General features: G+C 47.7%; 1 protein-coding gene across 1 annotated transcript in view; it reads left to right on the top strand.

Annotated features, from left to right (window-relative positions):
- The window catches only part of JAG1 (jagged canonical Notch ligand 1), a 37,388-nt gene that overhangs the window by 19,079 nt on the left and 2,977 nt on the right, over positions 1-15,332 (top strand). Inside the window, exons 6-25 of the mRNA XM_053574050.1 lie at positions 3,060-3,190; positions 3,477-3,596; positions 4,331-4,444; positions 5,743-5,856; positions 6,466-6,579; positions 6,981-7,027; positions 7,370-7,543; positions 7,974-8,124; positions 9,029-9,193; positions 9,637-9,750; positions 10,629-10,742; positions 10,843-10,956; positions 11,075-11,191; positions 11,684-11,711; positions 12,166-12,251; positions 13,438-13,551; positions 14,150-14,259; positions 14,353-14,586; positions 14,783-14,914; positions 15,131-15,281. Coding sequence (XP_053430025.1) covers positions 3,060-3,190; positions 3,477-3,596; positions 4,331-4,444; positions 5,743-5,856; positions 6,466-6,579; positions 6,981-7,027; positions 7,370-7,543; positions 7,974-8,124; positions 9,029-9,193; positions 9,637-9,750; positions 10,629-10,742; positions 10,843-10,956; positions 11,075-11,191; positions 11,684-11,711; positions 12,166-12,251; positions 13,438-13,551; positions 14,150-14,259; positions 14,353-14,586; positions 14,783-14,914; positions 15,131-15,281 — 2,444 coding nt within the window. The remainder of the gene's footprint in view (positions 1-3,059; positions 3,191-3,476; positions 3,597-4,330; positions 4,445-5,742; positions 5,857-6,465; positions 6,580-6,980; positions 7,028-7,369; positions 7,544-7,973; positions 8,125-9,028; positions 9,194-9,636; positions 9,751-10,628; positions 10,743-10,842; positions 10,957-11,074; positions 11,192-11,683; positions 11,712-12,165; positions 12,252-13,437; positions 13,552-14,149; positions 14,260-14,352; positions 14,587-14,782; positions 14,915-15,130; positions 15,282-15,332) is intronic.

The following is a 15,332-nucleotide window of genomic DNA, read 5'->3' on the forward strand; positions in this document are numbered from 1 at the left end:
AAGAAGTTTGAGACCAGCCAGAGCAAGAGTGAGACCTTATCTCTATGAAAATAGAAAAACTAGCCAGGTATTGTGGTGAGCACCTGGAGTCACAGCTATTGGTGAGGCTGAGGCAAGAAGATTGCTTGAGCCCAAGAGTTTGAGGTTGTTGTGAGTTATGATACCATAGCACCTTTACCCAGGGCAACAGAGTGAGATTCTGTCTCCAATATATATATATTTTCCTGATTTCATAGGTCTAAGGTGGGCCCCGTGCTACTGCTGATGGGACCATACTGGGGGATCATTGCCCCAATACCTCCGTATTGCAATTCCCAGAATTAACTGGTCAGGAATCTGCATTTGACAAGCTTGCTACATGATCTTGCTGCTCAGTGAATTTCAGGGCTGCTGCTTTGGAGGGCAAAAAAAAAAAAAAAAAAATCTGGCCTTTACCTTTATGATTCTATGTCTTCATCTGTTCCTGTCCTGGGCAAGGGGAGTATTGAACTGAGGATGGGAGGTAAAGCAAGAGCAGGCTGTACTGAAATTCTCTTTCTACAAGAGATGATAGTTTAGAAGGTAGTTTAATTTCTGAGGCATTTTACCTACTAAGCACCATTGGTGGCACCTGCCTTAACCCTCCCTAATGAAGGGCGTTCTGGAGAAAGTCACAATGGCGGTGCTATTTGGGAACCTGCTCTCTAGTCAGATGAGTATCAGCGGAGGCCAAACGCTATTTGTGCTACTGTCATCAAAATAAACACGCTGCTATGCAAGGGAGGGCCCTCCCAGCCAGAACAACAGGCTTTGTTTCCAGAATTTAGCCCTTTCTCTTTCTAAGTCTCACTTCCCACTCCCTGCCCAGACACGCACTGGTGCCCTTATTTACTTAAGGTGCCACTTTCCCACACGTCATTTGCATAGTCTTCCAGCCCAGTCCTTCTCCTTACCTTGAAAGAAAATCAAAACACAATGTTCAAGCTAAGGAAGTTCAGGTTGTGTCCTGCTCCAGAAATAGTTGAGTGGCAAGTTACCTGTAAGTTGTCTTTTGGATTATGTATTACACAGGTCCCCCCCCACTTGACTGGTTTTGTTCCCGAGTTGCCTTAGATCCCCTCTTCCTGGGTGCACATGCTTTCTTGCAAGCCTGCCAATAATATCAAACTTAATTATGAATCATCGTATGAGAAAAGTCGCTTCCATTTCTCATGAGAATCTTAATCACATATTATTAAACTGGGATAACTTGGTTGGTGCCTCTTTTAGGGTCAGTATTTTTATTTGTTTTCTTTTGAAGTCATCCATGGCCTCTTGTGGTTGCTTTTTTTTATGCCTGGGAATGGAGCTCTCATTAAGAGGTGAGGTTTGGGTCCTCAGCTGCCTCTTTGCTTTTATAAGGCAAATTGAAGAGGTCTTAAACTTGGTGTGCCTTAGTTTGGAAGAGAATACAAGGGAAGACGGTAGCAATATTGCCATTTTCCTATCAGTTCCCACTTGGCTATCAGGATAAGAATTGTTGGCTTTTACAGAATGCCTTCCCCAAGCCATCTTCTATTAACTTGGGTGTCCACTTTTTAAAACATTATTTCTTTATAATATCATTTAAAACATTCCTTTATTACCCCTTTAAGTAGTTACTTGTCATTAGACTGACACTCCGTTTCACATAAACCAGGATCCAGAGTCTGATTAATTTTAAACCACACATTCTAGTGGTTCTTTGTGTTTGGATGTGGATGGCTTGCTTTTAGAAGTTAGGAAGTGGTTAGTCAGTATTCTCAGGGGTTAAGTTGATTCTTAGCAAGTGGTTAGTCAGTATTCTCAGGGGTTAAGTTGATTCTTAGCCATGGGTGATTAGCTATTAGCTAGATCCCTATAATTTTCCCATGACAAGGATTTGCTAGCCTGCTTCCAGCTCTCTGGAAATTGAAAGCCTTTCCTTCTGGGGAGTGGGCGAGCAGGGTGTATGTGTGTTTGTTTTCCAGAGTTAAAGCTGAGTAGCTTAGGAGGTTGACCATGGCTTTTCCCAGGTCCCATTCTGGAAATGTCCTGCCTGTCCCATGTGCCCCCACCTTCATTCCACTATCAGGCTGGCAGGCGTCCTGTCCTACCCCACCCTTTATTGTTCAAGGTTGATTTTTGAGAAGGCAGTTGAAGTTTCAGAGGGCTCGAAACTTGAGGGAGAGAGTGGTTTGGGACCCTGCCCTCTCTCCCACCCCAGGTGAAGGTTTGTGTTTTGTGTTTTTGTTGGGGATCAAAGGCACCATTTGGCCCCAGAAGAGTCTGATTAAGCAAGGTGCTTATAAAGGAAACTCAACTCCCATGGTACTAGATAAACTGAGCTGACCTTTCTTCTTTCTTTCTTTTTTTTTTTTTTAAGTGAGAAATACCTATAAATTAGCATGAATAGCCACAGGAATGGGTCATAAATTATCTATGGAATTTATGGGTTCCGAGGGCTGTGCTGCCCTCACCATTCCTAGAGACGAGCTTATTCGGAGATCCCATCCTGGCTTTGCCAGTGGAAGGTGCCCCATTCTCTCCCTGTGTGAGTTTTGAGAAGCGTTATGGTGAGGTGGTCTCCTGGCGTACTTGGTGTCTCATTGCATCTCTGGGCTGGAGTCTGGGGTCATGACTTCCTGTGCAGACGGAGAGCCAAGCAAGGGAGCTGCAAGCCCAGCATTTGCAGAGGGGAGACTTTGAAACAGCCATTGTCATCAAGAGACCAAGAGACTCCTTTCCCCTCTGTGGGCCATCCAGATGAGGCGTGGGATTTGATTTGTTCTAGGCCCCCCACCCTGGGTTCATTCCTGGGAGCCTGAGAAGAGAGTGGCTTTGTGACGGGTACCCCCACCCTGACTTCTCTCTAACCATAGGGATGGGAGTCAGCTAGGGGAGGGGACCTCGGCCCAACTCTGAAAATGTTTGTTAGGAGCCCCCCGGTAAGCCTTGAGAGTCTACTGTCCTGTCCTCAGAAACAAGACGGGAAAGGTGAGGAGCTGCAGCCTTCAGTTCAAGCTGTGCTGCTCACTCTTGGTGTTTAGGAGGCTGACCTGGGGTTGTCTCTCTGTCTCCAGGTGCCAGTATGGTTGGCGAGGTCTGTACTGTGACAAGTGCATCCCACACCCGGGATGCGTCCATGGCACCTGTAACGAGCCCTGGCAGTGCCTCTGTGAGACCAACTGGGGAGGCCAGCTCTGTGACAAAGGTATGCCCCTCGGAACGGGGACCAGCACCGGATGTGGGCCTTGACAGGAAACGTGAGATCTTGGGGGTGGGATAGTGGTGATTTGAGTTTTATTTATTCTTGTGCAGGGGCTTTTATTCTGATCTGTTTGAATTTTCCTTTAATGTTATGGAGTTCTGTTTTGTGGTTTGTGGGTTTTTTTTTTTTTTCTTTAGCTTTATTTTAAAAAGAGGGCTGGGGCTGGAAACATGGAGAGCTTAGCAGTCTTTGCAGGCATCTCTTAGTGACCTCAGGATCTTTTTGGCAGATCTCAATTACTGTGGGACTCATCAGCCCTGTCTCAATGGGGGAACTTGTAGCAACACGGGCCCTGACAAGTATCAGTGCTCCTGCCCCGAGGGATATTCAGGCCCCAACTGTGAAATTGGTAAGTGGTCCAAGCTGAATGAGATACTGTTTAATTTTTCTGTACATTCATCTGTAAAAAAAAAAACACACTTAAGGACTTAAAGTCTCTAAAGTTAATACTTGTTATCCCAGCCATTCCATGGGGCTTTGAAACTTCCTTCAAGTCCCTAAAGTTTTCTGAGTGCTGCTGATTAGCCTAGGACATGGCGGGAGATGAGATGACCCAGCTCTGAAATGGCTTGGAATGTGGCTGGCTGGAGACAGAGACAGGCAGAGATGCCTTCCTTTCTGTCCTAGACAAACAGGGTTATGTCCCATGCCTGCTTTTTGTGTTTGAAATATGCTTGAGCCTGTGGCCAGACATGGTGGCTCATGCCTGTAATGCTAGCACTCTGGGAGGCCAAACAGGTAGATCACCTTAGCTCAGAGTTCGAGACCAGCCGGAGCAAGAGCAAGACCCCGTCTCTAAAAATAGCCAGGCGTTGTGGTAGGCGCCTGTAGTTCCAGCTACTTGGGAGGCCAAGACAAGAGGATTGCTGAAGCCCAAGAGTTTGAGGTCGCTGTGAGCTATGATGCCATGGCATTCTACTAAGAGTGATAAAGTGAGTCTGTCTCCAAAAAAAAAAAAAAAAAAAAAATTATATATACATCTGATTGGGCCTAGTGGCCAGAGTGTGCGATTGAGTTGCAGGGGAGAGCTTGCGGGTGGCATGGAGCAGGTGTCCCTTGCTGACCGCTGGCCTGGTTTTGCAGCTGAGCACGCTTGCCTCTCGGATCCCTGTCACAACAGAGGTAGCTGCAAGGAAACTGCTCTGGGCTTTGAGTGTGAGTGTTCTCCGGGCTGGACTGGTCCCACGTGCTCCACAAGTAAGTCTAATTTTTGGCCAGGGTCTGTTCTAGAGGACAGTCGTGTGAAGATGCAGAGCTGAGCTTGTCCAGTGCTGGTGTCTTAGTGACATGTGTGTCTCAGTGGGAGGGGGCAGGGTGCAGGCAGCCATCCGGGGGCAGTCTGGTGGCTCTGTGTGCTTGGAAAGTCTCCCAGCACCCCCCCACCCCCCCACCCAAGGTAGCCCATGGGTCCATCATTAGAAGTGTCTTTGTGGATGAGCTCTCTGTTGCTTGTCCTTCCTGGAGCTGCCTTCTCTGGACTGTGGTTATCCTCCTCGCAGCCATGGAGAGGCTGCCTTCAGGGGAGGTTGTCACTCACTGCTGAATTTTATCATGGGGCCAGGGGTCCCCCAGAGAAAGACATCAGCTATAGAGTTCTCCTGGGAGTGATACCTGCTTTACAGTATAGGTCTCTGGTCCCAAGGATTCCATCTGGAATTAGGGAGCCCATCTTTTTTTTTTTTTTTTTTTTTTTTTTTTTTTTTCTTTTCAAAACACAGCAGATATTTATTATTTCCTTTCCTCTGCTTGCTTTGGTTGAATGAGCCCATCATTTTTAACAAGCTCCTGGAATTCTGAGGTACAGCCAGGCCTGAGAACCACTGTCACCAGCACCCTGAGGTGTGGCTAAAGACGTGGGTTTTACAGTCATCACCTGGGCTGGCACCAGGACCCTGTGCCACCATGGTGGGACTTTGGCAGGCCACATAAACTCCTCTGGCCCTGTTTAAATGGAATAGTAGCATTTCCCATCTCCAAGGGTTGTTGGCCAGTGATTCTTTGAACAGAGCCTGCCACACTGCATAAATTGTTGGATCTCTGAGGTCCAGTGCAGAGTTGTGGGGGCAGTTACAATTCCTAGGTGTGTTATTTTGAGAAAACTGTAAGCAAAGAAGAAGAAGGTTTTCCCCCTGTAAAGAATTTTTTCCTTACCTCCGCTTAGCTATCTGTGAGCCACAATCAAGCTTTTCTTTACAAATAACACTGAGGCAGATGTCCAAGTCCTGTGTTACCACAGGGCGGATGCTCTGGGTACCCAGCTGTCCTCCTTTCCCCCACTGCTTAGGTTGGGGATTAAATGAACTGGGGCATTGGGGGATTTAAAGCTAAAATCAAGGCTTCAGCCTTATTGTCGCTGTCCCTCTTGTCCTGAGGTAGCTTTACTGGTAGCAGGTGTCCGGCTCGTGTGAGCAGTGGTATTAAATGATCTAATTGTCAGGTGGATTGAAATGAAATTGTCAACCCCTTCTTTTTTTTTTTTTTTTTTTTTTTGACAGACATTGATGACTGTTCTCCAAATAACTGTTCCCACGGGGGCACCTGCCAGGACCTAGTTAACGGGTTTAAGTGTGTGTGTCCCCCTCAGTGGACTGGCAAAACGTGCCAGTTAGGTAAGAAAATCTGACTATGTAAGTCCTTTTGATAAGCAAAGCCATTAAGGAAGCTGAACGGGTGGCCAGCCGTGCAAGTCCCCACTCCATCATACTAAGAAGTAATTTATTATCAAGAGTCTAGCAGGCCTGGGAGAAATAACTTAAATGCAAATGGATTCATCCTTTTAGGCCCTGTGGGAAAGTCCTGGGATTCCTTGAACCATGTCAATCGTCTGTCCGAGGAGTGTTCAGCTGGGTTCCAAACGGGGATGATCTCATGAGGAATGAGCTGTCTGCATTCTTCTTGCCACACTTAAATCCCAGTATCTAGGCTGCCAGGTTTTGCACAGAAATGTGTGGTGGCTTCCTGCTATTCTGTTGGGGGCCAGTGGTGGTTAACTAGCAGCTGCAAAGTTATCAATTAGCATTCCTTATTTAGATAATGGCTAGGGAGAGGGATCAGATGCTTAAAATAATGGGAACCTGTACCTTTTAGTTGGGAAGCTTATTAACGTGTCTCCTGTTTCAGAAAACTCTGTCAGTGTGGTGTCTTTCTCTCCTCTACCTCAAGGTGGGGGAGATGGGGGTAGAACTCCCTTTCTCAAGCTCATCCTCATTTTCTTTCAGATGCAAATGAATGCGAGGCCAAACCTTGTCTAAATGCCAGAGGCTGTAAGAATTTGATTGCCAGCTACTACTGTGATTGCCTTCCTGGCTGGATGGGTCAGAATTGTGACATAAGTGAGTGATTTCTTTGTTTCGGTTTTGATTTTCACGCAACTTGGGTGTTGACTTGTCGATCCATACTCTGGCTTCTGTTGTAAGACTTGAGAAGTAGAAGGATCCCTTAGAGAATGTGTGTTCAAGAGGGAGTCGTCAGGGCAGCAGTGAAAACATTACCAGGTTCATTAGCTGCTAAAACTGGCCATATTCTGATAAGGTGCTAAAACAATGCTGTGAAGTTTACTCCCGAAGTCTGGAAGAATTAGGGAGGGTCCCTTCCCAATGTAATAACCTTATCTAGGGGAAGCACACAGGAAATCTGATTTGAAACTCTTATCTGTCTTGAGCCAAGAATGCTTTTCAATTAAGCCCAATTTCAATGTCAATTGCCCTTTTAATATGACTTATTTATTTTTTAGATATTAATGACTGCCTTGGCCAGTGTCAGAATGACGCCTCCTGTCGGGTATGTAAACCTTTGCTTAAATCAAAACCTTGACATCTGACAACAAACCTTAAGATATATTTGATACTAGGAGAAGATGTGTCCTTGTTGAGATTTAAAAGTACAGGTGAAAACTGAGTCTCAGGAAGTTTTCACTGGGGCTCACGTTACCCCAGCCTCCCAGGAGTCATTTTGAAGGCGTGCTTGTAGAAATTCCCCTAGCCCGTTTCAGGAGGCTTGGCATTTGGCTATTTCAGTGAATCAGCTGAACCACAACAGTTATGCTAAACCGCCGAAGCCTTGCGTTTGTGGCATACATAGAAAAAAAAGCCTGTGTTTCTCGCCCTCCTTCTCCTCCTCCAGGATTTGGTTAACGGTTATCGCTGTATCTGTCCACCTGGCTATGCAGGCGATCACTGTGAAAGAGACATCGATGAATGTGCCAGCAACCCCTGTCTGAATGGGGGTCACTGTCAGAATGAAATCAACAGATTCCAGTGTCTGTGTCCCACTGGTTTCTCTGGAAACCTCTGTCAGGTGAGTGGTGGCAGTCCCTCAGATGGCTGAGTTTTTGTGGTGGAGCAGCCCCCCTATCCCCGGATCCTTTACTCCCCTGTCGGCTCTTCTGTCTGGAGTGTCATGTCATCTATAACGTCCTGTTGCTCTGGGAATCTCTGCCAGACAAATGCTTGTGGAAGGACATATTGATGAATGATTTTCTTAGTGTCTTTGGCTTTATGTTCTGTTTCATCTCCTCCCCCTAACTCAGCACGTGCTGTCTCACCACCCTGCTTTGTTTTTCAAAATACATAAACCACTGGCAGTCCCTAGGTCGTAATGAGGTGTGGCGTGTCCTAATAGAAGCAGACAAGAGGGTCAGATACCCGTGTCTCCTGCCCCAGAGAAGTTATTATACCTCTCTCCTACTGATGCTCTCTCTCTCTTTTCCTGCTCCTGGTGTTTGCAGCTGGACATAGATTATTGTGAGCCCAATCCCTGCCAGAATGGAGCCCAGTGCTACAACCGTGCCAGTGACTACTTCTGCAAGTGCCCCGAGGACTATGAGGGCAAGAACTGCTCGCACCTGAAGGACCACTGTCGCACAACCCCCTGCGAAGGTGCCTCTCCTCCCCCGTCCTGTCGCCGTGCTTTCTCCCTTCCCGGGCCCCCATCTGCTTCTGCTCCTTGGTACTGTACTAGAAATAGTGTCAAGGTGAGGAGGACTTTGAGACTGCGAAGGTGCCTCTCCTCCCCCGTCCTGTCGCCGTGCTTTCTCCCTTCCCGGGCCCCCATCTGCTTCTGCTCCTTGGTACTGTACTAGAAATAGTGTCAAGGTGAGGAGGACTTTGAGACTGAAATGACCCCATCTGGCCATGTAGGGAAGCCAGAACACATGGGAAACAATCTGTTCAGGCCTGTCAGTGGGAGGACCATGTCTACAAGTAGCCCAGGGGCGGGAACATGAAATCCATTTATCATTCCAGCTCTCAGTGGGCTGATTGCAACACCGAGCCACATTCCTGAGAGGGGCACTGTTACTGGAGCTTTCTACAGCAGTGGGGTTATTCTGTATCTGCGTTGCCCAGTAGGGTAGTCAAAAGCCACATGTGGCCCCTGAATGTTTACAGCATGACTAGTGCAGCTAGAAACTGATGTTAGTTCATTTAAATGTAAATTGCTACATGTAGCCTGTGTTCTAGGTGGCACAACCTTTAAAGTGCCTATAAGTTTGTCCTTCAGCCTGCCTTAAAGACGGAGTGTGGAGCTGGTCTTTTCCTTTAACCGGCATTTACCAAATTGAGTAGATGTCAAAGGTGGAATGAAAGAAACCCATGAGCGTGTGGGCTTCTTGGCTACATAGGGAGAAAATGCTCTTAAAAATATTCTGAGTGGAGTTTCAACTTTGTCATAGTTTGACATGGCACATTGCTGGAGTCTCAGCTCCCAGGATCCCTGGTTCTAGGAAGGTGGACTTGGCCTAAGGACTGGAGGCTGTGGTCTAATGCTGAGCCTGTCTTCTAGTGATTGACAGCTGCACCGTGGCCATGGCTTCCAATGATACCCCGGAAGGGGTGCGGTATATTTCCTCGAACGTCTGTGGTCCTCACGGGAAGTGTAAGAGTCAGTCGGGAGGCAAATTCACCTGTGACTGTAACAAAGGCTTCACGGGAACATACTGTCATGAAAGTAAGATTCCTCATGGGGAATGGGGCCTGCTGCTGCCAGCCCTGGGGTTGTGGGTATTTGAATCATTTTTTATCAGAAACGGTAATACTGGGGAGACCTGTAAAGGTTTATCATTGTATCTGTCTGGGATCTAAGACAGGTGGTGTTCAATTTGCTAGATCACTCTGTTTCAGAGCCTAAGTTGGAATGTTCTGGAATCTTAACTAATGTGGATGGTCTCTTTTCTGGAAGTGTTTCTTTCCTACTCCCGAGTAGCTTAGCATGTGAGGGGAAAAAAGGGGGATGTGCACTCTCTAGAAGTCTCCACTTGATACGCCACCTATCTACCTGGTGAGGCCTAGAAGGCCGAGGGGCTGGGTGCTTATCACGTCAGGAGGGGACTGTGGGACAGTGCTTGGCTGTGGCTTTACATCAGTTCTTTTCTTTCCCCCTTCCTTTCACAGACATTAATGACTGTGAGAGCAGTCCCTGTAAAAATGGTGGCACTTGCATTGATGGTGTCAATTCCTACAAGTGTATCTGCAGTGACGGCTGGGAGGGAGCCTACTGTGAAACCAGTGAGTCTGGCCTTTTGGGACTGACAGTTTTGGGATGTGGTTGGAGAGGGTGCAGGAGGAGGATCCACTTTAACTTAAGAGCCTTTGGGTTTTTTTTTGTTTGTTCGAGTATTGCTGTGTTGCCCTGGGTAGAGTGCTGTGGCATCATAGCCTAGAGCAGTGGTACTCAACCTTCCTAATGCTGCGGCCCTTTAATACAGTTCCTGTGGGTCTAGACTCTAGACCCACAGATTGAGAACTGCTGGCCTAGAACAACCTTGAACTCTTGGGTTCAAGCAGTCCTCTTGCCTCAGCTTTCCTACTAGCTGGGGCTACAGGTGTGCACACCAGTGCCTGGCTAATTTTGCTAGTTTTAGTAGAGATGGGGTCTTGATCTTGATCTTGCCCAGGCTGGTTTCAAATCCCTGAGCTCAAGCAATCCACCTGTCTGGGCCTCCCAGACTGCTAGGATTATAGGCCTGGAAGCCTTTCTTTGTGATGGAATTCTCAGGAATCAGCATCACTTCTGTGCTGTCAATACTGATGACAGCCAGTGGGAGAGACCTCTGCTGAGGGGCTGTAGAATTAGACCGTTGTCTTTAAGCTACCAAAATACACCTGCTTGCAAGAAAAGTCATCTTGTCATCTTTCTCTTTTGATTTTAATTTCCATGGGATTTCCAGAGGTCTGCCCCTGCCTGGCTTACTTCTGGCATTCAAAGTGACCCAGTTGGGGGCTTTTTTATTCCTGGAAAAGGGCGATGATTTGAAGTCCTGGTACTGTTTGGCTGTTGTAGGAACATGGGGCTGGCTGTGTCAGGAAGGAAGGTTTGGTTCTTAACGTGGCATGAGTGGTCCTGGCACTTGTCCGCAGCAGGGCGTCTCCTCTCTGATTTTTAGATATTAATGACTGCAGCCAGAATCCCTGCCACAACGGGGGCACGTGCCGTGACCTGGTCAATGACTTCTACTGTGACTGTAAAAATGGGTGGAAAGGCAAGACCTGCCACTCCCGTAAGTAGGGGCTGGCTGGGATCCTGTCTCCGTGACCTCTTCTATCGTCAGTGGTCAGGAGTGGGCTGCTGGGACTCACACAGAGGTGTCTTTCCTTTAGGTGACAGTCAATGTGACGAGGCCACATGCAACAATGGTGGCACATGCTATGATGAAGGGGATGCTTTTAAGTGCATGTGTCCTGGTGGCTGGGAAGGAACAACCTGTAACATAGGTAACCACCTGCCCACATGGGATTTACAGGGGGCATGGCCCCCTGAGTGTGTCTGCAGCTCCCCCAGACTGCTTCTGGATCCTCAGGTAGGGTGGTCTTGTCTGTTCTTATCTCATAGCCCGGAACAGTAGCTGCCTGCCCAACCCCTGCCATAACGGGGGCACCTGTGTGGTCAACGGCGAGTCCTTCACATGCGTCTGCAAGGAAGGCTGGGAGGGGCCCATCTGCACACAGAGTGAGTGTCCTCCCTGTCGAACTCCCTTTCACTCTCCCTTGGGAGCATACCCTGACACCCTTGGGGACTCACAATCGAAACCAGAAGCCAGAGCTGTTTGATGTCTGCTCTTCTATCACCTGAGTCTGTTTTAATGACTTGATGGGCTGCAGCCCTGACCTGGGCATGAGAAAGTCCCCGATGAGATAAGTGGAGACAGATGGCGTCTCAGTTCCCAGCTCTGGGTCTGACCAGCAGCCTGTCTCCTTCCACGCCTTCCCTCCATCCCCCACCTCTCCCAGGCCTCTTCCTGTGTACATGTGTCCCACGGCAAATGAAACCAAGTGTGGTGCAGACCTGGTTCCAATTTAGCAGAGGTCTTAAGTGTATTTTGCTGGCGTTAACTATGACCTTATCATTTGGGTATTATGGAAATAAATGGTGTTTTTAGTTAGGGCTAAGACAGCTTTCCCTGCTGAAGGCCTCACTATTAATTGTGTCTTTTCTTTGCAGATACCAATGACTGCAGCCCTCATCCCTGGTAAGTGTGACAGCCTCCTTTTGAGTGGGCATTTGTCTGACCTAAGGTGCACGGGAATCACCTGAGATCATGTTTAAAATTGAGGCTCTGACTCAGGAGGTCTGGGCTGGGGCTTCAGACTCCGCTTTTCTAACGAGCTCCCAGGTGAAGCTGATCTTGCTGTTCCGTGGGCCTCACTTTAATTAGCCAGCTTGCCTTCATTTAGAGCAGGGATTTTCGACCTTGGCTGCACACTGGAATCACTTGGGGAGCTTTTTCAGGTCCCAATGCCTGGGTGCTACCAAGACCTAGTAAAGTAGACTCTCTGGAGGTGGGACCCAGGCATCAGCATTTTATAAGCTCCCCAGGACCATTGTGAGTGCGGGGGAGGTGAGTCACTGCAGCTTGTGTGGCTGCATGTGACTGATTGGCAGGCAGAGTTTGGTAACCAAGGTGGTCTTTGCTTTCCTCTTAGTTACAACAGTGGCACCTGTGTAGATGGAGACAACTGGTACCGGTGTGAATGTGCCCCGGGTTTTGCTGGGCCTGACTGCAGAATAAGTAAGCACTGTCCCTGTCTGGCTTTCCCGGTGGTCTATGCCCCTATTCTCCTTAGCCAGAGATTTTGCCTGTTTAAAAAGTATTAAAGCCACATTTGTCCTTTAAGTAGCCGGGACAAAGCAAGTAATCTCCCAACTCCAGTTGGCTGGATTCTCCCAGGTACCTACCAGTAGCTCCTGGATATTACAGCCCTGCCTGTCCTTGGAAAAGTGCCAACCACAGAATTTGACGACTAAAATACACTGTGGGGCCCCGAGAAAAGTGTGTTTTTCCCCCAACGACTAACACGAAATTATGGGCAAGTGGACATTAAGCACAGCTATGCTGGTGTGGGGCAGAGCAAGGCAAATGGGAGGGAGTTAGGACTGTGGCTTCCAAAGGCTGTTCTGTGATGGGCTTGATAAGACCCCGGAGAAGTGATTAAAGCAGAAAAGTGGGGCAGGAGTGTGGTTTTCCAGGAAGCTTAATGTTTATTCTTCTTAGCCTTTTCTCTGCTTTCTTACATGTCCTTCTACCAGAAAAAAAATAGGTGATAGAATAGTTCCTATTTGTTATTGTACCAGAATTATTTGAAACTTTACTGGTGCCTGAAATCCACATCTGGGTCTGACTGGACTTTGGTGCTGGATGCAGGGCAGGGGGCAGGAGGGGGTAGCTTATCTCTGCTTCCTTTTTCTAAGTCAGGGATTGGCAAAATGTTGCAGAGGCCACATCTAGCCCACTGCCTGTTTTCATAAAGTTTTATTGGCACACAGCCACAGCCACACTCATTGGTTTATGTATTGGATATGGTTACTTTCATGATGCCACAATAGGGCTGAATTGTTGGGATAGAGACTGGATGGTCTGCAAAGCCTAAAATATTTACTCTCTGATCCTCTTCAGAAAAAGTTTGCCAGTCTTGCTCTAGATTGTACTGTGAGAAAAAGGAACTTAAAGTGCTCCCTCCTCTAATGCTTCTCGGCTGTTAGAAGTCAGGATAATATTGGGGGCTCAGTGATTGGTGGAGGCTCTGGCATATGGATGATCTATTTCTTTGGGTGCTTGTTACAGAGTGAAAATTCATCAAGCTTATACTTAGGATTATATGCTTTCCTGTCTATGTCAGTGGAAAAAAAAAAAAAAAAACTTCAGGAAACAGAGCTGTATTCCATTGGACCCTAAACTTGAACTCCATTTGTTGTAGACATCAACGAATGCCAGTCTTCACCTTGTGCCTTCGGGGCGACCTGTGTGGATGAGATCAATGGGTACCGGTGTGTCTGCCCTCTGGGGCACAGTGGTGTCAAGTGCCAGGAAGGTATGTGTGCCAGGCCTCAGCTGTCCATGGTCTTCTGCTGTGAGCAGGCATAGCAGTTACCATTTTGACTGTTCACAAGCAGGTGCTATGCTTGGGGAAGGAACACATGGGGGTACAAGGAAATGGGGAAAATGATGGGGTCTCTCTCAAACAGGGTGACTGTTGTTTTTGGGTCAGCTATTGCTATAATACTGTGAACCAAACTATCCTAAATCTTGGAGTTTTTTGGCAAGCATTTTTTTATTGCTTGTGACCTGTAGGGTGGACAGAGTGATTATCCTGTGAGTTGGGTGCAGGTTGATCAGTGAGTGTCTGGTGCGTATTTTTGTAGCAGGTGGTAGGTGCACAAGAGGCCAAGCTCAGGAAAAGGCTCTGTTCACATCACATCTTCTGATACTGTGTTGGCCAGAGCAGGTCAGGTGGTCAAGCTCAGCATGGGAGACAGGGTACATGAACCTGTGTGCCTGTTGTGGGCGGAACTGTCTTCATGTGACAAAGATCACATTTGTCACCATTTCATAGCAGGGAGGGAGTGAGGCATTGAGAACTGATCCGGTCTTTGGGAAGAATTAACTACTCACAGGTCTCCACCTGTCAGTTTCAGGGCGACCCTGCATCACTATGGGGAGTGTGATACCTGATGGGGCGAAGTGGGATGATGACTGTAACACCTGCCAGTGCGTGAATGGGCGGATTGCCTGCTCGAAGGTAGGGTGTGATGCCCGCTGGGGTTGATGCGTGTTCCAGAATCAGGAGTGAGTGTTCCTGCTAAGCTGCCCAGCTCCTGTTCCCTCTCTCTAGGTCTGGTGTGGCCCTCGGCCTTGCCTGCTCCGCAAAGGGCACAGTGATTGCCCCAGTGGACAGAGCTGCATCCCCATCCTGGATGACCAGTGCTTTGTCCGCCCTTGCACGGGTGTGGGCGAGTGTCGGTCTTCCAGTCTCCAGCCGGTGAAAACAAAGTGCACCTCTGACTCCTATTACCAGGATAATTGTGCAAATATCACCTTCACCTTTAACAAGGAGATGATGTCACCGGTACGTAACTCTTAATGTTTGGAATGGTGTGTATCCATTTAATTTGAAGGAATGTCACAGGTTAGGATCTATGTAGTCTAAATTCCTGTCTTACAGCAAACAGAGGCTCGTACTCAGCCTCACTTCAAAGATGAAATCAGCGTTTTTTTTCCTTTCAATGTCTTAAATGCATGTGGGTTTTTTAAAATTGTTTTAGGGTCTTACAACTGAGCACATTTGCAGTGAATTGAGGAATTTGAATATTTTGAAGAATGTTTCTGCTGAATATTCAATCTACATAGCCTGCGAGCCTTCCCCTTCTGCGAACAATGAAATACACGTGGCCATTGTAAGTACAAGACCCACGTTCACATCTAACTATTCAATTGCAGGGTAGTTAACAAACTTCAGTTAACCGGTATCCAAAAAGAGCTGATACACGGGGGTGGGGGGGGAAGGGGAAGCTTTAAAAACCTGTGCTGTCAAGTAAGTTTGAATAAAGGCTACACTGAATGTTCCCCTGACTCTCAAGTCTGATATTCCCCCTCCCCCCCCCCCCCACCAGTCTGCTGAAGACATACGGGATGATGGAAACCCTATCAAGGAAATCACAGACAAAATTATCGATCTTGTTAGTAAACGAGATGGAAACAGCTCTCTTATCGCTGCCGTCGCGGAAGTGAGAGTTCAGAGGCACCCTCTGAAGAACAGAACAGGTAGGTGTCTAGCGGGAACGCTCCGTTTTGTGATCGCCATCAAATTGATCT

Source organism: Nycticebus coucang, chromosome 21, assembly GCF_027406575.1.
Source record: "Nycticebus coucang isolate mNycCou1 chromosome 21, mNycCou1.pri, whole genome shotgun sequence".
NCBI lineage: Eukaryota > Metazoa > Chordata > Mammalia > Primates > Lorisidae > Nycticebus > Nycticebus coucang.